Genomic DNA, 21562 nt, shown 5'->3' with positions numbered 1-21562 from the left:
CGACTGCAACACACTGGCCGGCTTGTAGTCAATGACACAGCTGAATCTGATTCGGCTTCCCTGGGCTCCTTCCTACACGACCATTCTTTGTGTACATGGGTTCCAGGGTTGTTGTTTGCTTCGGACCACGAAAAAGTTCAAGGAGCTGAGATTACAGAAAAGTCCCATAAAATGTAAAAGGGCTTAAAGCCAATGGGGTTCTCTCTCTCCCTCTTTCTCTCTCCACATACACCACATCTATCTATCTATCTATCTATCTATCTATCTATCTATCTATCTATCTATCTATCTATCTATCCCCATACACTCCCCCTATCTATCTATCCCCATACACCCCCTCTATCTATCTATCTCCATACACCCCCTCTATCTATCTATCTATCTATCTATCTATCTATCTATCTATCTATCTATCTCTCTATCCCCATACACCCCCTCTATCTATCTATCTATCTATCTATCTATCTATCTATCTATCTATCTATCTATCTATCTATCTATCTATCTATCCCCATATACCCCCTCTATCTATCTATCTACATACTCCCCCTCTATCTATCTATCCCCATACACCCCCTCTATCTATCTATCTACATACTCCCCCTCTATCTATCTAATCTATCTATCCCCATACACCCCCTCTATCTATCTATCTATCTATCTATCTATCTATCTATCTATCTATCTATCTATCTATCTATCTATCTATCTATCTATCCCCATATACCCCCTCTATCTATCTATCTACATACTCCCCCTCTATCTATCTATCCCCATACACCCCCTCTATCTATCTATCTACATACTCCCCCTCTATCTATCTAATCTATCTATCCCCATACACCCCCTCTATCTATCTATCTATCTATCTATCTATCTATCTATCTATCTATCTATCTATCTATCTATCCCCATACATTCCCTCTATCTCTCTATCCCCATACACCCCCTCTATCTATCTCTCTATCCCCATACACCCCCTCTATCTATCTAATCTATCTATCCCCATACACCCCCTCTATCTATCTATCTATCTATCTATCTATCTATCTATCTATCTATCTATCTATCTATCGGGAAAGATGCTTGGGGCCTGTGTTTTTAGATAAGAATAAGGCAGTTAAAGGGGGTGCGTAGTGAGGGGAGGGGAGGGAGAGGGCTATTGTTTAAAAATCTTGGATTGATAGGATTGGTTCAGGAAAATGCATTCTATGACTCAGCTGTAGAACATTTTCTGATTGGTCCGCCCGAGAGGCGGAGATAACCATGCTGTGGGCTGTGAGCCTTGGGAGCTCTCTCTTTTCCCGGGGGCAGCCGCAAGGATAAGTTCTCTTCCCCACCCCCACCCGTCTCTTCCCCGCTGCGTGACCCCAGACCTAATGGAGACCACTATCCTGACAGAGACCCAGAGGGGCTGACAGAGCTGCAAGACGCCGGGGTCTCCGACGAGCTGGTGGGGCTGCCACTAGCCGTCTACCCCAGCGAAGCAAACAACAACCCTGGAACCCATGTACACATGGAATCGAATGTAGGAAGTAGCCCAGGGAAGCCAAATCAGATTCAGCTGTGTTATTGACTACAAGCCGGCCAGCACGTTGCGGTTGGACTTTTGCCGCTGACCCAGTGTCGGACAACTCCACTGCAGTTAGGGCCCTGGGCTGGGACGCAGTGGAGCGGGAGGGCCTGGGTTCCTCTACCCCCACCACCCCAACGTCAGGAGTGGTAGCCTCCCCACCTGGTTGTCAGGAGGCCTGCATTGGTCTGGCACCCGCCTGAATCCGGATGCCAGACAGTTGTGCTGACTCTCCCACCAGAGAGCTAACCTCCCCTAGACTGCGACAGCTCTGCCGGACTGTAGGCCAGAGCCCCCCTACTTGCTTGCTGCCCTGCCCTGATCAAGCGCCAGGCATATGGACCTTCTGGTGCTCTACCTGCCTGACCGTAGGCCAGAGCCCCTACTCAATTGCTGCCCTGCCCTGATTGATGGCCTCGGGCAAACAGACTCTCTACCATTACTTGGCCTGACTGCAGGCTAGAACCATTTCCTCTAAGCCTAACCAATCTTTCTTTTTTTAAAACTCCTTTCCTTTAAGGCCTCTGTAGCGAGGGGGCGTGGTCTCCCGCCCTGACAGACAGGGAGGGAGCCATGAACGCCCCCTGTTGGGCAGAACCAGGACTTCCGTGGCCACCCCACCGGAAGCAGAAGGGCGGGACAGGAAGCGGAACTATAAAAGGCTGGTCCTCCAGCTCAGTCGGGAGAGAGCTGCCGGAGGAGCAGGACGTCTCTTCCCCGCTGCGTGACCCCAGACCTAATGGAGACCGCTATCCTGACAGAGACCCAGAGGGGCTGACAGAGCTGCAAGACGAGCTAATTTTCCCCTGAACCAAGGTACCCGGAAGAGCTGAGCTAATTTTCCCCTGAACCAAGGTACCCGGAAGTATCATAAATAGTATAAGGGCCCTACCATCAATCAAACCCTAACCCCGCCCCTTGACCCCTTAAGCCCCGCCCCTTGACCCCTTGGTCCCTCCCACCTGTCACCGGAAGTCCCCCCCCGCTACCCTCTACCAATCAGAAGGGGTTTTGTGCCGAAAGAACCACCCCGAGAGGAGATTTTGACCAATCAGGGGGACTTCCGGGGTGGGGGTGACCCGTCTGGAAGTGGGTCGTGTGACCCCTCTAAGAACTCCCCCCACCACCCTCTACCAATCAGGAGGGGTTTCGTCCCGACAGGACCTCCCCGAGAGGAGATTTTGACCAATCAGGGTGACTTCTGGGTTGGGGTGACCCCCTCCAGAAGGGAGTCGTGTGACCCCACTAAGAACGCCTCCCAAGGCCTTCCGCCAATCAGAGTGCAGCACCATTACCCCATAAGTCCCAGCGCCAGACAGAGGAGGCGGCCATCTCTTACCAAGGACACGTGTTTTCGAAAGCGCGGAAAGGCTGCTGAGAGGAAACATGGACTCCTTCACCACCCCCGTGAGAACTTCGGACTTTGTTTTAGCCCCAACCGTCTTTGACCTTGTGTGGAGCAGGCGTTACATCAGCGACAGTTCCGAGGAGGAGGAGGGAGCGACCAAGGGGAGCCCTTTGGCCCAGCCGTTGCTGGATACGCTGGAACCCGATCCCGAAACCCTCGTGAGACACCCCGATGAGCATGGCGGTCTCTCTTTGTCCACCCCCTCAGAGGTAGAAGGCGTAAAAAAGTCATGCGGACTATTGTACGCGTTGCTGTTTATGCTATCCTTAAACACTGCCTTAGGGAAAAGCTTTTTGAAGATTGTGAGGGCTGTGTCATAGATGTGCCAGGCCAAAGGCACCATGATTGTGTGACTTGGACTTCAGTGGATATAAACTGCAAGCTCCGGGGCCTGTGTGCTGAGCTGTGTTTGGAAAGCTTATTAAACACTGTTGTTGCCATAGGTTATGGTATGCAATGTCTGTGCCTAACCCAAGAACATTTAGCGCAAGGGGTGACCTTGATAAATGCTGTGCAATTCAGTGCAGACCCTGACCGTGTTCTAAGGAAAATGACCAAACCGGAAGATGCCTGCTTAGAGCATTATCTTGACCGTCTAGTCCGCACAAAGAGTTACAGAACCCTGCTTAAGAAACAAACTATTTGTAAGAAATCTAAAAGGATTAAGTTAGAGAATGGTGAGGGGACAAACATGCGATATAAAACTTGGTAGCTGTAAATTTTTTTAAAAGGGGGGTTTGTGACTATTGTGTTTTGTTAGAAGGCCTTTGGCCTTTAAGTGAGCTAAAAAGTTTTAATGAAGCATCTTGGTTTTGTTTTCAAGAAGCTGTATGTTTTTTAAATAAAAAAAATAAATTGTTTGTGAGAATTAGCTCTTGTGTTTTTTGTGTGTGTGTATAGCAAAAAGCTGAAATGTATGTTGTGGTGGGGAAGGGGAAAAAATCCTAAAAATGTGCTTACAATAAAACAACCAAGGCTAGTTCAGACATGTGTCTGAGTACAATAGAGTTAATATGGAGATATACTTATCTCATAGAACTGCCTTTACTAGCAGGGCCAAATATTGATTTTGCCCCAGAGCCCTAAGTGGCCCTCTCAAGGCTTGAACTCCTAACCCTGGGCTTAGCAGGCCAAAGCTTAAGCCACTGAGCTATCCTTAGTCTGTTGAACTGAATGGGGTTTTAACCACACACACCCAGACAAAATGGTTTCACTATCCCAGATCACAAAAGGGAATGCTATGGGAGGGGTGATTAAATTAACCTGTTAGCAACCATGTTGAAGTTTTGTTTGAAACAATGGGCTAAGAGGGTATAAAAACCTCAGGTATGCAGCAGTTTGTCCTTTTTCAACAGAAAACTTTCTTGGATAGCTGCTGGACTGCAAAAAGAGGTAAGACTTGCTGTCTTTAACTCTGAAACTATATATTATATAAGGCCACTCTTTGCCCATGCTGTCTTAGTAAATAATGGTGCCTATGTTTATTGCAGTGTGATCTGTTAGCATGGAACCAGTAACTTTAAACTGCATTTCACCACCAGGCCAAGGTAAAAACCATTTTAACTATAGTTGTGCTTAATACTGTTGAATTAAAAAAAAAAAAAGTATTACACAGGCTGTATAGGGATTTGGTGGTAATACTAACTAACATTTTTGCTTGTTCTTGAACCTGAAGGCTCAAGCACACATGAGGGGGAACAGAACAACCATGTGCCTGCAACACTTTATCCCATAGTGAAAGGTAACTTTATTATTTATTTATTTTTGCAACAAGCTTTTAAAATGCATGTGGGTTTTTGAAAAGTATATGGCTGCAAACTTGGTTTGGTGTGTTTTATAAAGCTGCTGGTGTGTGTGTGTGTGTGGGGCCTGTGCAAGGCATAGGTTTTTTTTTTTTTTAAAGTAGTTGGCACAGGGGTTTTGGTTTTTTTACTGTGCATAATGTGATGGGTTTTTAAAATGGGGTGGATGCTACTAATTAAACAAAGGCACATGGCTGGGGGTCAGAAAAAACCATGTGGCTTTTAAATGCATGTGGGGTTTTTGAAAAGTATTTGGTTGCAAACTGTGGGTTTTAAACTGGTGGTATGGGTATTTTAAACTAACAAGGGTTTCTCTGCAAAATGGATTTTAAAAGCAGTTTTGGTTTTTATTCTGCAAAATGAGATGTATTTAAAAACCTGTTTGTTGTACAGCCTGAAATGGATTATTTTGTTGTAAAGCTATGACTTTTTAAATAGAAAAACACCCTAATGAAGTGTGTGTGTGTGTGTGTGATATGTATGTTTACAAGACGGTTTCATGTGTTTTATAATAATGTTGTTGTTTGCTCCACAGTACGGTCAAAACATGAGAGATCCTTAGACCAGAGGGAAAACAAGCTGAAAAGAAAAAGGAAAGAGACCGCTGAAAAGGAAAATTCACCAGCATCCGTGACTGATGGATGGATGAAGCCCTGTAAATATATTTAGCTTATTGGTTTGGTTGTTCTATGAGGTTTTGTATTTTAAGTAAATACATAGGTGTGGGTGAGAGAGGTGGTAAAGTTCAGTTTTTGTAAAATGTTGTTTTCCCCCCGTCATAGGCCTGGGCAACTTTTCTGACAATGCGGTAGTCAGAGATACAAGGACATCTCCTCCAGAACTGCCAACGAACCAGGAATCTGCTTTGAGACCTTTAACAACGCAAAACAGCACAAGAGTGCAGCTGAAACATCCGGGCGGTCCAAACCTCATATACGTCAAACCCAAGGACAAAACAAAAGACTCTGGTAAAAAACAACCATGCCACCACAACTCCAGTTCCTCAGTGGCCACCACCACACCAAGCCCTGAGGAAACTGTGGGCGAAAACACCCACATTCACAAACCCAGAGCACGCACTCTAGGGGTTCTGAATGTGCGCAAACCTGGAGCATGTGCTCTAGGGGCTGCGTTTAAAAAAACCAAGGACTAAAAGCTTCTGCGATGCTGAGGTATTGCAATCACACAACCAGCACTCTAGTTCCTCAGCGGCCACCACCACACCAAGCCCTGAGGAAACTGTGAGTGAAAATGCCCACATTCACAAACCCGGAGCATGCGCTCTAGGGGTTGTGAATAAAAAACCAAGAACTGACAAACCATTCTCCCAAAACCATAAGCTTGTCCCAGCTCCCCCATATTCTAGTAGTTGGGAAGGGGTTGAGGCTTCCCTCAGAAAAGTGGTGGAGGATGTATCCTCGGGTAGTCTAAAAGAACGGGATTCTAGAAAGAAATGGGGAAAAATATGATGCTTGGTTCAGAGCCATGCTGAAAAACATAAGGGCTGGAAAGGGTGGCTCTGAGCAGGCATGACTAGTCGTGAAAAGGGGCCTGGGTAAAAGGGGCACCCTCCAGGGTACACATCAGCTCATGTGTAAACAAAAGGGGGGACAGCGCTTGGGGGATAAACAGATGGCTGCCAAAAAGTTCCAGGCCCGGGTTGTTGTAAAAATTTTAAAAAGGGCTAAAGAGGTAATGAGGAAAAAAACAAAAACACAAAAAGAGATGCCCCCTACTGGAGGCTCTCAAACTGGCTTGTCTGAAAATGGGGAGGCGGAATCAGACTCTGGTTTAGCAAATTCCCCAGAGGGCTCTCTAGACGGGTCCCGTTCTACTCCCAATGACCCTCATGGAGGCGCCTCAGAGTCTGACTCTCAAATAGCATCTGATGTAAAAGATGCCCCTAATGATCCCGTAGAGGAACCCCCAAGTAACCCCGAAAATGCCGAGGTGTATATGGAGAGAGTGAGAAGTTGGCAACGTGAAGTATCCAGATTTGGGGGGTCAGTGTATTGTGAGGAATTTCATTTTGTTAATCTTGAGCAAATAAATCCAGCTCAGCAGGTTGTTGAAGCCATACACCGGGGGATACAGTTAGTGCTCGATGACATTAATGGTAGGGTAGGCCCTGATGATTATGTTCAGTTACGTTTAGAGAGCCGTAATTTAACTAACTCTTTGTTTTCGGTCAAAAGAACTAGGGATGAGCTGTCTGCTGAGGATTTCTTAAATCAGACCTCAAAACTGCTACAGAGCAATAGAGAGTTGCATCTCGATGGGACGTTGCGCCTTGTTGTGACAGTTGTAAAAAACAGGGGTGGGGGCGCTCGTAGAGTTTTAAATACTATCCTTAATAGTCAAATTATTCATAAAAAGAGACAGTGTTTAGTAGACCTGACTTAGACCGGTACCAATTTGTGTTTTGCGGGTGGGCTCTTGGCCGTCATGTCCGATCGTAAACCTACGGACGCGGAATTGTTAGCGGAGGCGAGAAAGTTACATGAGAAACTGGGGTGGTCAGATCAAAAAAAGGTTATGCTCAGCGACGTAGCAAAGTTTGAACAGCATTTAGGAGTTAACATACAGGTGGTGCTGTATATGGCGAAAGGCGGCTGGGGCTTTTTTAAAACGGGGGGCACAGTGTACCCCAAGACTTATTTTATCCTGTTGCACGATGAGCATTACTATGGGGTTCTGGATGTAAAAAAGTTGTTCGGAGCGAAAAATTATTGTGAGTTTTGCCACATGGTGTACAGCCACGACCACTCTTGCAGGTATCATTGCCGCCTCTGCTTGAGCGTAACGTGCTCAGACAGCGTGGGCGTGCAGCAGCGGTGTCCTAGCTGTAGACTGTATTGTCGGTCCAAAGAGTGTTTAGACAGACATATCAACTGTGCATCAAAAAACCAAGTTGAATGCCTGTCTAAAACTTTGTGTGAGAAGTGTCAGTCTTACGTGGACAAGCGGCATAGGTGTAAAGGGAGACGGTGTAAGCAGTGTCAGGGTTTGATCGTTGGGTGATGTAGACGGTCACCTCTGTTTTATGGACAGCCTTAGAAAGCCCGAATCTTCAGAAAAGTATATTTTTTATGATTTCGAATGCACACAGGAGACCGGGGTGCACACTCCCAATTACATTTTTGCTATGTCCCTAAAGCCAGAAAAATCCTGGGAATTTAAGGGCGATGAGTGTCTTTATGTGTTTGTGAAGACCTTTATTGGCAAAGAGTTTCGGGACTACACGTTCCTAGCACACAATTCTAAAGGTTATGATGCATACTTTATTGTTAGACAGTTACTCAAGGAAAAGATGGGCCTAGAACTGATCACTCAGGGTAGTAAACTAATGTGCGTGGAAGTTAAGGCCCTGGGCATTCGTTTTATAGACTCTTTAAACTTCTTGCCCATGAAGCTTAGCAAGCTACCGCAGGCGATGGGGTTTGAAGGGTGCAAAGGGTATTTTCCACACTTTTTTAACATGTTAGAAAATCAAAATTACGTGGGGCCTATGCCCAGTATGGAGCACTATGGTGTAGAAAGCATGATGCCCAGAGAAAAAGCAGAGTTTCTCGATTGGTATCGGGACCACAGCTCTGAGGCATTTGACTTGCAGAAAGAGCTCGCGTATTACTGTCAGCAGGATGTAAAAATTTTGAGACAGGCCTGTATCCTATACAGAAAAGAGATTATGAAAATGACGAAGAAGGGAAATGTAGTAGAGAAAGAACCTGGTAAATTCACCGAGATAAAACTGTGTATAGATCCATTCCGGTACATAACACTGGCCTCTGTCTGCATGGCTATGTACAGGTTTATGATTTTGGAGCCTAACACAGTAGCTCTTCTCCCTCCAGACAACTATCACAGGCAGAAAAAGAGAGATTCGACCCCATCTATTCAGTGGCTGTTGTATATCTCTCACAAAGAAAATATACAAATACGGCACGCTTTACAGGGTGGGGAACTACAGGTAGGCCCCTACTTTTTAGACGGTTATGCCGATGTTGATGGGGTACGCAAAGCCTTTGAGTTTAACGGGTGTTTTTTTCCATGGCTGTGTCACCTGTTATTGTGAAAAAGCACAAAATCCTATGACGGGGACATTTTTTGGGTTTCTTTATTACAAGACGCAGCTCAAGACCGACTATCTGAAACGACTTGGTTTTGTAGTGAGGACTCGTTGATAAGACAGGTGAGAGCTGCACAGTGTCCATGTTCACATGTAGTCAAACAGAACGTTTCTCCTCTGATTTATTTCTATGACGTTGTCAAAAACCCCATACACAATCATATTGACGGTAACTGTTAAAGCCTTCCCAAAACGTATTTCTGCTCTCAGGTTCCCGGTTTTAATCAGGGAATAGTGATCAGCGCATTCCTGGTCGGGAGACAGGTCAAAGGCAAACAAGGTGTAACCCTGTGCAAACTCCTCACGGTCGATTAACAGAGAACGATCTTTCATGTGTTTACCAGCTGTCTGTACCAAATTCATGTATTCTCTCACGCAGCGTCCTGCCTCGAAGTCCGGCTGCAGAGGCTTGGTCGGTATCTGTTCACCATCCACATACAAGGCTACAAAATTAATATCGTAATGTTTAAAATGAAAGGGATTTTTAGCGTAACTTCCGCTAAAGGCATCGTTATCCACAAACCCTAGGACAAGCATTTTGGGTAACTGTCCCAAGAACAGGTTCTCCTGGTTACTGACCCTGCTGCCCGCGGGGATGCTAAACACTTTCATTCCCACACGGTCCACGGGGTATTTAGCATTAGCGGTAAGCAGGGCCTCCGTGTGCCCCAGACGGACTCCCGGGGCCACCCGTACTTTCTTCACAAAAAGGGACGCTGATACAATGCGCAGTTTAAAGCCTTCAGCCGCACTGCCCATTAAACAGAAAGCGTCTTTACTGCGCGTCAGTTTAATTTTCACATCCACTCCGTTTAACAAAAGTTTTTCTTGAAAAAACAGGTCGCTATGTAAATGGCCCAGCAGCTCTACCGTTCTGCTCCCGGCCGTCAGCTTTGCACGCCTCACAAACCCTAGATTCCCTCCATCCAACTCTGTTTCTTCATGTTGTCCAGCAGTGTCTTTGTAAAACAGGCCGGCGGAAAATTGCGTGGCGAGGGTGTCGTCGCTGTAATTGAGCACCGATTCTATAAAGGCCCTGTAAGGGTAGCAGTTGTTGCTTTGGCTTATGAGGCGGTCTCCCAGCGTGACATCTAACTGACTGAAAATAGAGGCCACGGGGTAATTCATCAGACCCACTTCGGTGTCCGCGGCGAGTTCAGTTCCGTCTCCTTTTACAATCTTGCAACACAGGTACAGCAGCGTGTTGTTTAAATCCGTATAATCTATGACATTCCCTGCTATAAAAAAGTCAATGGGGGCAGACTCCGTAATGGCCGATAGAGGCAGCACCTCGATGTAGATGCTTTTCTCGATGCTGGTCTGCGTAGGGGCTATTTGAAACAAGTCTAGTTCGGATTTGGTGCACTCTTCAGACCCGCAGTGAACAAAAGCCATGTTGATTAAAATATGTCTCTTTTACTAGGCAGAGCGCGTCTCCTCTTTCGCCCAGGCTTCCTCTTGGACTTTCGCTTATGGCCGGCCCTGCGAGTCAAAGCCCTTCTTTTAAAGGGTTTCGGGGGACCTGTGCGTCGCGGGTATGATGTATTTCTCTTTCTCTTCCTCCTTTTAATGTACATCACCCCCGATCCTTCCTGTGAAGCTGTATTCCCCACCTTCTCCAGAACAGCACGGGAGACATGACCTACCACATCTTTAGCTATGTTTTGAGCGGCGGTTTTTACGTGGGGTTTAATAATCTCTAGCCCCCTCCTCAAAAGCGGTACGGCTTTTCGAAAGAGGCTACGAAATATTCCACTCACACCCGCCCCGTACATCACGGGGGCCCCATGATATCCAGGAAGGGCGTATCCAGCCTGGGCTTTGTAATAGTTCCTGTAGATGGTGGGGTCGCCATAATTTTTTGGGATCGCCATAATAGGGTTTTGCTTTTTTAGAAACCTCGCTCTCTCCGCGGACGCAGATGCAGCTTGACGATCACCTTGCCGAAGCGAAATGAGACATCTCTGTTCTGATCTGTCTTTATTTCAATGGTGATGGTGTCGATGTGGTGTTTACTGACAGGGACGTAATGAGGTTTGTCGTAGGTGATGGTAACAAACTCGTTGTTCCTTCCTCTGACAGGGACGCAGCGTAACAGGGGAACAGAAAAGTCCCCCACAAACTGGTGTTCTACGATATCCGTGTATACATACAAGGAGTTAAAACCTCCTGTGATGTCTGCCGAGAAGGGAAATTTTTGGACGTTGCGTTTGTGGCCCAAACCCAGAATGTTAGCTAGCTCCCCACCAGTAGAAAACACGTACATAAAATCGGTAGATTTAAGTCTCACTTTTCTACCCACAGGGTCGTAGTTCATGACCACCTCAGGCGGTCCGGGATGACGAGCCACGTTGCTGTTCATATGCTCCAGTAATTCGGGTATGGTCGAGTAATAACCTCATCGTAGGATGAAATTCCACGTTATAGCTCCAAAGGTGATTTCGAAAGGGGGGGTCTTCGTTGATAGTATTCCAGCTGTGCGGGTATTGTATTTCCACTAACCCCATCTCCCAGGCACCCGGAAAATCCAAGGGCTTAATTAGCCGTATTGTAAAGTTCGAGCTGGTGTTTTGGGGAAAAACTGCAGAGCTGGCATTGCTGGGCAAAGTAATGTAAAACCCGCCGTCACTCATTTTTCTTTCTCTCTGTCCTTGCAGAAGGAATCTTTTTGTTTGTTTGTTTGTTTGTTCGTGTCTAGATGTCACAGAGTTGAGAAGCTTCCACCCAGCTGTTAAACTTATCAGGCCACCCCAACCATTTCACCAGTAGCTGTTTTTTTCTCCCTTTTCCTTTCTCCGCTAGAACTTTTTCAATCCTGTAAATCCTGTCTCGTTTGGGGTTTACTTTTTGTAATTCTTCAGGGTAAAAAGATCCAGTAACTGCCTCACCCTCGTAATCTTTTAAGCGGTATGCAGGTCTCTGGCCCCTGGTTAAGGCTTCATCCACTATGAATATCTCATCGGTAAACGTCTGTTCATAACCTTTTTCAAAAGCGCCTTTGGTTTTAGATAGTCTCACATGGTCACCTTTTCTAAAAGGGGCAACAACCAGTTTTATTTTAAAATCATCTCCGTAAACCGTTTTCCATACCTTCAGAGAATTTGAAGGATTAACATCAGCGGGTCTGGTACGTATAGTTCTGTGAAAGCTCTGGTTGTAACTCTTTATAAAGTCAGGTAAGACGTCAATGTAGCGAAAGGTGTTATGGGCTGTAAAATATCTCCACATCCTAGTTTTTAAAGTTCTGTTAAATCGCTCCACAACCCCTGCTTTGACTTCATTATTGGTAACAAAATGATGAACTCCATGCCGCTTTAACAATCCACTTAAAGGTTTGTTTAAAAATTCTTTCCCCTGATCGCTTTGTAATTTTTGAGGCACGCGACCTTCACTGAAAATAGCTTTAAAGGCCTTGGATACCTCACCACTCGTCTTGTCTTTTAGGCCTAAGGCCCAGGCATATTTGAATAGAATGTCTATCACTGTTAAGATGTACTTAAAACCGCTGTTGTGTTTGGAGAACCGGTGCATATCCACCAAATCTGCCTGCCACTGCGCATCCACCTCTGAAACAATGGTCTTGTTTCTTTTAAAACGTATTCGAGCCAGTTTGTGTAAAGTGTAAGCATCCTGGTCTGAAAGCCATGCTGTTACCTGTCTTCTGTTTAAAGTTTTACTATGCTTTCTGGCCGCTTGAAAAAGAGGGTTGACCCCGCCGAAGCTCCCAACTTCCCCGGGGGCGTAATATATTTTCTTTAACAGCGCCGTCTGTGTAGACATGACTGTTACTGGTACCGTCTTTTACTACCACGAGTATGAAAGGGGACATATTCATATTGACACATTTAAATAAGTTTTATTAATCGCCTGGTTTAACACGACCTTTTACAGCCACCTATAAAATGGATGCCATGACCTCTACCATAAGGGAGTCTCAGATGGTTCATTCTTCCATTTTGTCCTTTTCGGCTTGAGATCTGTATCTCAGACATGAGCAAAAGCAGCTGACGCACGATATGTTTACTCCCACAGGGCTTCCAATGTGTAAGTTCTTAAAGGCCTCTAAAAAGGCATCGTCGACCTGTTGAGAGATTTTCAGAAAAGAAACCGTGTAAGCACCCCTACTGCTTGGTTTTTTTTTTTAATTTATGCAACCCCCGGTTCCTACCCCATTACCCCCCCTCCTCGACCGCCGCTTCTTAAGCATTCATTTACCTGAGCGCCGTCTTTTCCATTCGCTTTGTCCGCCGGTGCCTCCCCCGAGCCGCGATCGCCTTCCACCTCTGAGGGGGTGGACAAAGAGAGGCTGTCACGTTCATCAGGCTGTCTCACGAGGGTTTCGGGGTCGGGTTCCGACGTATCCATCAATGGCTGGGTCAGAGGGTCCTCCTTGGAACTGTCGCTGATGTAACGCCTGCTCCACACAAGGTCAAAGACGGTTGGGGCTAAAACAAAGTCCGAAGTTCTTACGGGGGTGGTGAAGGAGTCCATGTTTCCTCTCAGCAGCCTTTCCGCGCTTTCGAAACCACGTGTCCTTGGTAAGAGATGGCCGCCTCCTCTGTCTGGCGCTGGGACTTATGGGGTAATGGTGCTGCATTCTGATTGGCAGAAGCCCTTGGGAGGCGTTCTTAGTGGGGTCACACGACTCCCTTCCGGAGGGGTCACCCCAACCCAGAAGTCACCCTGATTGGTCAAAATCTCCTCTCGGGGAGGTCCTGTCGGGACGAAACCCCTCCTGATTGGTAGAGGGTGGTGGGGGGAGTTCTTAGAGGAGTCACACGACCCACTTCCAGCCAGGTCACCCCCGCCCCGGAAGTCCCCCTGATTGGTCAAAATCTCCTCTCGGAGTGGTTCTTTCGGCACAAAACCCCTCCTGATTGGTAGAGGGTAGTAGGGGGAGTTCTTAGAGGGGTCACACGACCCACTTCCAGACGGGTCACCCCCGCTCCGGAAGTCCCCCTGATTGGTCAAAATCTCCTCTCGGGGCGGTCCTATTGGGACGAAACCCCTCCTGATTGGTAGAGGGTGGTGGGGGGAGTTCTTAGAGGGGTCACATGACACACCTTGCTTCCGGTCAGGCGGCACCTTGACCCCGGAAGTAATATCCCCATGGGGTGGGACTTCCTGTGACAGGTGGGAGGGACCAAGGGGCGGGGCTTAAGGGGTCAAGGGGCGGGGTTAGGGTTTGATTGATGGTAGGGCCCTTATACTACTATCATAGCAAAGGGCGTGGTCTCCCGCCCAGACGGACGGGGAGGGAGCCGTGAACCCCTTACAGTCTCTCTTTCTACTCATTCATACTTTTTCTCTAAATATGTCAAAACACAGGCACACAACCTTCCCCCGGCCAAACACAGAAAAATAATACAAAATAAATTTTCAAAATGGCCGACGGCGCCAAAAACATACACAACCGGAAACGGGGACGGAGGGCGGGACGTAAATGCTACACAGTGCATGGAAACCTGTCAAAAAGTACATGGTGATGAAAGCTATCGAGCAGTTAACTACTCACATGGCTGCGCAGGGCAGGCGGCCAATGGGGAAGAAGCCATGCTCTGGTACGAAGCTCCCAGGGAAGGGAGGCTGGCTTTTCCCAGAGCTAGGGCAGCGGGGCAGCTTCAATGACCGGGCTCTCCTTAGTACACGTTGTTCTTATCCAATGAAAAAATGTGCATAGGCTGCAGCGGGCTGGAGGGTGGTTCTTGAACGCCTCCAGGATGAAGATGGTCTGATAAGCCAGGCTTTGGACCAAGGAGTTGCTGTCCTCCTGCAAGCCTTTGAGGTCTAAGATTGAAAGGAAGGAAATGGAGGTCAGAGCCACAGCGCTCTGGAGAGCCCCAGCAGACCAAGCCAGCGCTGTACCTCTCGGCCTGTGACAAGGAGGCAGCAGGCTGGGAGGCGGGAGGCAGGGGACTAGCAGGAACAACCAGCAACCCTCACTAAACATCCCTGCTGCCCTCCACAAATGGGGGAGCCTCCAGACACAGGCAAGAAGTCCCAATGAACCCCATTCACTCACTATTTCTAGGACTGCCCCGTCCCTGCAGTATCTGAGCACCTCATCCCTGCCTGTATTTACCCTCCGCCTTCCCCCCAATGCACAGATGGGCACTTAGGTCCAGAGAGGGGAAGAGTCACAAAGGGGGCTTGGGCATTGTTAGACATAGCCTAACTTTAGGTGCCCTGCTGCCATCCAGGAAATGCCGAGGAGGGAGCTCAGCCATTCTCTAGCTCTGGTTGGGAGGCCCAGCTGTGAACCTGCTCTGGGAGTGAGGAGTCTGATCTATATCACTCACCCCCCCCCCCCCCCGCCATTCGCCAACAAATGTGGAGATGCTGCTCTGCCCTGCACTGCCCAGGGGTCCGGGCACGCAGCAAGGAGGTAGGTGACCGGACGTCACCTCGGCCTCATTTGGAGCAGTGGCTTGACCCCAGGCACCCCATGTGGAGGTGACTGCTCCAAACACTGGGCTAGTGAGTGCAAGGGGGGAGGCAGCACCCCACCTCGGCTGTGTTTGGGGGGGGGGGGCAATCGTCTGCAAAGGCCAGCCAGCTCAGGCCCAGTTTGGGGATCTGCCAGGCCGCAGCTCTGAGGTCAGGGCTAAGTGCCTGGCACATGCCAACCAGCAGACACGACAGGGTGAGGGGGCAGCTGATCAGGGGTTTGGGGATCTACATTTTGCATCCCTTTGTGGCTCTCGCCCGAGATCATGTTGCTGGTGTCGGAGATCGAACCCAGCCCACGGCCCTGGGCCATTCATCCCCCTAGCGCTCAGTGCTCAAAGCAGGTACCACTCACCGTTGCAGATGGCATCCAGCTTGTCCTGGCTCCTCTGGTCCAGCTGCCGGGCAGTGAGCCCTACACATACAAACAGCTCGTCACATCCCCGCATCCCCAGCGAGGGTGTCAAATGTCACCCTCCAAGCAACCCCTCACTTCCCCCGCCCCTCGCTGGCCAGGACGCGCTCCCAAGGGTCCCCAGGGGAAAGGGTGAGTCCCCAGGGATGGTTACAGGGCTGGTTGCCAAAGGAGAGCACAGCACCTTGAGGGTCCACTACCAAGAGCCCATGGTGGGGTATGGGGGGTGGAATGGGGACTGCATGGGGAGCAGTGGGGTTAGAGGGGGCCCATCAGCCGATCAGGGCAGTTTGGGGTGAGCTTGCTCCTGCGGACTTCTGACACCCTTGATCCTTCATTAGACAATCAGGAGCCCAAGGGTTACTTCTCGCTGCTGGCAGGGACTGAGGAGAGCCTGGGACCGGATCCAGCCCCCCTGCTAAAGGGACCCCTGCTCTGTGGTTACCTATGAACCTGATGGCCGCTTCTCTAATTGGAGCCTGTGGGTTCTCCAGAAAGGCCATGGTCTGGCACAGAAAGTTGTTGGCTCTCCCCTTGTAGCGCGTCAGCTAGGACCAGAACAAGGGAGCACAAGGTTATTAAAGGCCTTTCTGTCCCGCAGGCCGGGTTCCAGGTGTGTGGAGCGCACGTCCTGTTTTCACCCCTCCTTCCTGTGCCGGGGGGATCACGCAGAGGGACTACACCCAGGGCCAGGAGTGGTCCCGGGGCTGGGGCTCAGTGTGGGCACAGAGCCGGGCAATGGGGGGTACCCTATCCACCGATTCCCCCGCTCCTACCAGCGAGGGCTGCGCAGTGAATGACCTGAGGGCTCCCTCACCAGGCAGTCACAGCTTTGCCAGGTATCCTTGTGCTGGATGAAGCCACCGAGCTGGTGCCACTTCAGGAATTCCGCAGCACTGCTGAGGGTGTCCCAACACACCTGCAAAACAAGTGGGGCCAGGGCGAGCCGGCCACGGTTACGGGAGCTGGAAGCCACTAGCCTCGTTACCCGGAGGCCGTGCGTGCTGAACGCTTCCCGGCCCCAGGTTGCTTGCGGAAGGGCAGCGGTGTGGCTAAGGCAATGGCTGGAGACCTGACTCAATTCCCAGCTCTCCCTGCGGGAACTCAGGCAAGTTGCTTAGGCCCAGGGGTGCAAAGGGATTTAGGTGCCTAATGCCTATGGGTGATCAATACTTTTGAGGCGCTAGGCCTCATGCTGTGCCTCAGTTCCCCACCTCATGGTGAGTAGGAGGGTGAATTCATTAGTGCTGGTGGCATTTGGCTCCCAAGTGATGGTGGCCATGAGCGCTAGCATGTGCAGAGACACCTGGGGCGGGGGGGGGGGCGCGGCTTGGTCATCTCATGTCTAGTACGGGCTGTCCGGGCCGCTTGGCCAAGGGCACACTGGGTCCTGTGCACCATCTGGAGACTGGGTAGCCCTGCTCCTGGTAGGGGCCATGGCCAGGGTTGTGCTCTTCCCACCAGCACAGCCAGGGAATGTGCGGAGGCCAGTGGCTGTAGGAGTGGTGAGGCGACCCCTCCCCCCACACAATCTCTCTGCCTGGCTGCAGGGGGGGAGCGTTGGGCTCAGAGGATGCAGGGAAGACTCAGCAGTTGGGTGGGGCGCCATGGTCATGGCGCTACTGCACTCAACGTTCAAGTGATTTTGAGCGCCTGACTGTCACAGCACTGAGCACCTGCCCTCTGTCAGCGAGACCCTTTAAAGGGGGGGTGTCACATGTTGCCCCCTCAAAACAAATTACTGGTCACTCTGTAATGGTATCCGCTGCAGGCTCCAGCCCGTGGCCTCACCTGGGACACGTTGGGACGCCCATCATGCACAAGGAGGAGCAGTGGGACCAGGCTCTGGAGCACATGCTCCTTCATCCGCCTCCTGTTGAGCCCCCTTACAAGCTCCAGCAGGTGTTTAAAGAGGGTGATGGAGAGCACCCGGAGCCTGCTGGACACCTGCAAGAGACGACATGGGGAGGAGACGCTGTGACAGTCACTCTCACCCAGCGGGGCAAGCGCTCACTGTGCCAGAGATGTCTGCCCTGCAGGGGGTATTGGTAACTCACCCCCAGCCATACAGCCACAGCTGGGGCCAGAGTCTCATGGGCATAGCGCCATTGAAGGCAATAGAGATGCAGATTTCCACCAGTTGAGGGGCTGGCCTGGTAACTTCTTGCCAGGGAGAGCAGTAAGGTGGGGTGAGACTGCCCCTGGGCTCTCACAGCCAGCTCTGGGCACACTGACATCAGCACACACCTGTGTCAGCCAAGGGGGAACGCGCAGGGCAGAGCAGCGCCAGGACAGGGGCGGCAGAGAGGGAGTGATGAGGAAAAATTCAAAGAGCGAAGGGGGGGTGTGTGTAGTTTGTCCTCCCGCTTTGCGGGCCCAGCTCACACTGCTGTTGACCCACAGCGGCCCTCTAGCCAGGCCAAGGGGGCCAGGCGTGGGGGGCAAATTCCTACACTGGTGTTTGTTTGAGCCACGCACAGGGACCTGGGGTGAATTTAACCAGGGCCAAGGGGTGGTAAATGTGCAGGAGCTCCCAGATAGGGGGCCTTGGAAGCCATGACTGGAAGCCACCCAGCCTCCGGGGGCTCGGGGTGGGGTGAGGGTTGCCCCACTCCTGTGCATGGGTTTCTTGTTAACTCAGAGCCGGCCCCGCTTGGTCACATGGTGCTGCTGGGCTCCCTCCCTGCATGGCTGCTGGCAGAGCTGAACCAGTCCAGTGACCAGGGAGGCTGGGCGAGCTGTGCCAAGCAGGGAGAACCAGGAGCAATAGTTGGATGCTGTAGGGAGGGGCCACTGCTTTCTGGGAGGTGAGGCTGAGGGGGCAGCCTGGGGACGGGGTGACTTGAGCTATTCTGGGAGTGGCTGAACCTTTAAACGGTGACCCCCCAATCAGCAGTTACATGTCGCCTCTGGGCACCAGGTTCTAGACCAGGCAGTTCTCTGCGTGACGTCTGTTGTAAAAGTGTTCATAAGTTCTTTTAGCCTGTTTATCTGATTTGGCTGCGCTCTTCCTGTCTGGCCACTTTGTAGTAGGTTCTTGGAACAGTAGTTCTGAGTTGTCTTTCCATGAGGAGTTGTGCTGGACTAGATGCAGGAGCTTGCAGATGACACAAAGCTAGGAGGAGTCACCAATACTTTAGAGGAAAGAGCTAAAATTCCGAGGGATCATGGTAAATTGGAGGACCGGGCTATAGACAACAAAATGAAATTCACCAAAGACAAATGTGAGGTGCTACATTTAGAGAAGAAAAATCAAATGCACAGATACAGAATGGGGGATAACCAGCTTGGCCGTGGCACTTCTGAGAAGCATCTGGGAGCTGTGGTGGATCACAACCTCAGCATGAGTCAGCAATGCGATGCTGTTGCAAAAAAAGCAAATGCAATTTTAGGTTGCATTAACAGAGCTATAGCATGCAAGTTATGGGAGGCGATAGTACCACTCTACTCAGCACTGGTTAGGCCTCAGCTGGAGGACAGTGTCCAGTTTTGGTCACCAATGTCTAGAAAGGATGTGGAGAAACTGTAATGGATCCAGAGGCGAGTAGCAAAGATGATCAGAGGGATGGAACACAAGCCATACGAGCAAAGGCTGAAGGAACTGGCTATGTGTAGTTTGGAAAAGAGGAGATTAAGGGGGGACTTGATAATGGTCTTCAGATACTTGGAAGGCTGCCATAAAAAAAGATGGAGAAAAGTTGTTCTCTCTTTCCACAGAGGGCAGGACAAGAGGCGATGGGGTCAAGCTACAGCACAGCAGATGTAGATTAAACCTCAGGAAAAGCTTCCTAACGGTAAGAAGAGTAGGACGATGGGACAGACGCCTAGGGAGCTTGTGGAAACTCCTTCGCTGGAGGTTTTCAGAATGGGGCTGGAGCCATCTGTCTGGGGTGGGTTAGACACAACAAGTCCTGCATCGTGGCAGGGGGCTGGACGAGCTGACCCTGCGATCCCTTCTCACCCTGTGGTTCTAGGAGTGCTGCTGAATAGCACCAGGAGAGCGTTTCGGCGTGTTCCGGCTCGACTATAGCACTGGCTAGAGACACGCTCTCTCTCTCTTCGGCCCAATGACTACACCCCATGGGAGACTGAGAGACACCCTCAGGCAGTGATGGGGACACACGGCGCTCCTTCCCTTGCTGCAGGGGCTGGTACTTACGGCCAAGGGGGCCTCTCTCTGAGAGACATGATGGTGGTCCAGCGGCTGCTCCTGCAGCGTGTTGAGCAGCTCCTTTAGGATCTTTCCTGTGGTCTGGCAGTAGGATCTCAGCATCCTCCACATCTCCGCAGCAACGCTGCAAAGGGAGAGAGCCAATGGCACTTGGTCAGAGCCCCACCAGCCTCCTGTACCCCCCCCCCCCGGCACTGGCACCCTGCTGGGTCTCCTCACACCGGCCAGTTCTTTGTTGCCCTCCCGCTGCTGCTGGTGCAGGCTGCCTAGGGACCGGGTCTGAGTGTCAGGCCCAGGGGAGGCTGAGGGATGCCATACAGGGTTTTTCAGGCTGGCCTGTCTCCAGGGCAAGCCAGCCTGCAAAACCCTCCAGGAGAAGCAGCAGCTCTGCAGGGAGAAGGAGATCTCTGGAAGGTTCTGCACTCCCCTGTCCCTGGCAGCGGGACCAGTCCAGGGGACCCAGAGCGCAAGCGGCGGCAGCCCCAGCCCCGTACCTGTCACATGACAGCGAGCAGCCCAGCAGGGTTCTGACCACCTCCTCGCTGTACTGGTTGCCCAGCACGAGAAGGGTCCTGAACAGCTCCTTCCGGGACAGCGGCTCGCTGATGGAGTCCAGGTTCTTGTAAATACTCCTCACAGCCTCCGACACCTGGAAGGGAAATGAGGAGATGGGGGCCTCGGCTTCCTCGCACTGCTATTGATCTGGGATGCCAGGGACCTGCTGCACCTGAGAGCCATCTGCCCTCCCAGATCCTCTTCGCCAGCCCCAGACCTAGAGCACAGGACCAGTTCCCAGCCTATCAATTCATAGACTGCAAGGCCACAAGCGGCCATGGTGATCACCTAGACCAGGGGTCTCAAACTCAAATGACCACAAGGGCCACATGAGGACTAGTACATTGGCCCGAGGGCCGCATTACTGACACCTTCTCCCCGCCACCCTCGGCCCCACCCCCACTCCACCCCTTCCATGAGGCCCCACCCCTGCCCCACCTCTTCCCACCCCTTCCCTGCCCCCATTCCAACCCCTTCCCCGAAATCCCCACCCCAACTCCGCCCCCTCCCTGCCCCCAGGGGGTGCAGGAGGGGTGTGGGGTGTGGCAGGGGCTCAGGGCAGGGAGTTGGGTGTGGGGTGCAGGAGGGGTGAGGGGTGCTGCAGGGAGTCAGGGCAGGGGTGAGGGATGCAGGAGGGGGCTCAGGGCAGTGGGTTGGGGTGTGGGGTGCAGGAGGGGTGAGGGGTGTGGCAGGGGGTCAGAGCAGTGGATTGGGGTGCAAGAGGGGTGCAGCAGGGGGCTCAGGGCAGTGGGTTGGGGTGCAGGAGGGGTGCAAGGTGCGTCAGGCGGCTCAGGGAAGGGGGTTGGGGTGCAGGAGGGGTGTGGGGTGCGACAGGGGCTCAGGGCAGGGGGTCGGGGTGCGGTGGGGGCTCAGGGAAGTGGGTTGGGGTGCAGGAGGGGTGTGGCAGGGGGTCGGGGTGCAGGATGCGGCAAGGGGCTCAGGGCAGGGCGTTTGGCTGCAGGAGGAGTTCGGGGGGCGGGCTCTGGCCCGGCGCGCACCGGGGGCAGGGCAGACTCCCTGCCCCGCCCCGCCCCCGCGCTGCTCCGGGATGTGTGTATTGCT

At 51.1% G+C, this 21562-nt stretch overlaps 1 protein-coding gene across 1 annotated transcript in view; it reads right to left on the bottom strand.

Annotated features, from left to right (window-relative positions):
• LOC135884613 (paired amphipathic helix protein Sin3a-like) overlaps positions 1–21562 on the bottom strand; it is a 127735-nt gene that overhangs the window by 47438 nt on the left and 58735 nt on the right. Inside the window, 3 exon segments of the mRNA XM_065412035.1 lie at positions 17566–17721; positions 19934–20069; positions 20440–20594. Coding sequence (XP_065268107.1) covers positions 17566–17721; positions 19934–20069; positions 20440–20594 — 447 coding nt within the window.

The sequence above is a fragment of the Emys orbicularis genome, chromosome 10 (genome assembly GCF_028017835.1).
Source record: "Emys orbicularis isolate rEmyOrb1 chromosome 10, rEmyOrb1.hap1, whole genome shotgun sequence".
Taxonomy (NCBI): domain Eukaryota; kingdom Metazoa; phylum Chordata; order Testudines; family Emydidae; genus Emys; species Emys orbicularis.
The sequence above is the reverse complement of the archived record's forward strand: the minus strand, read 5'-3'. Positions and strand labels throughout refer to the sequence as shown.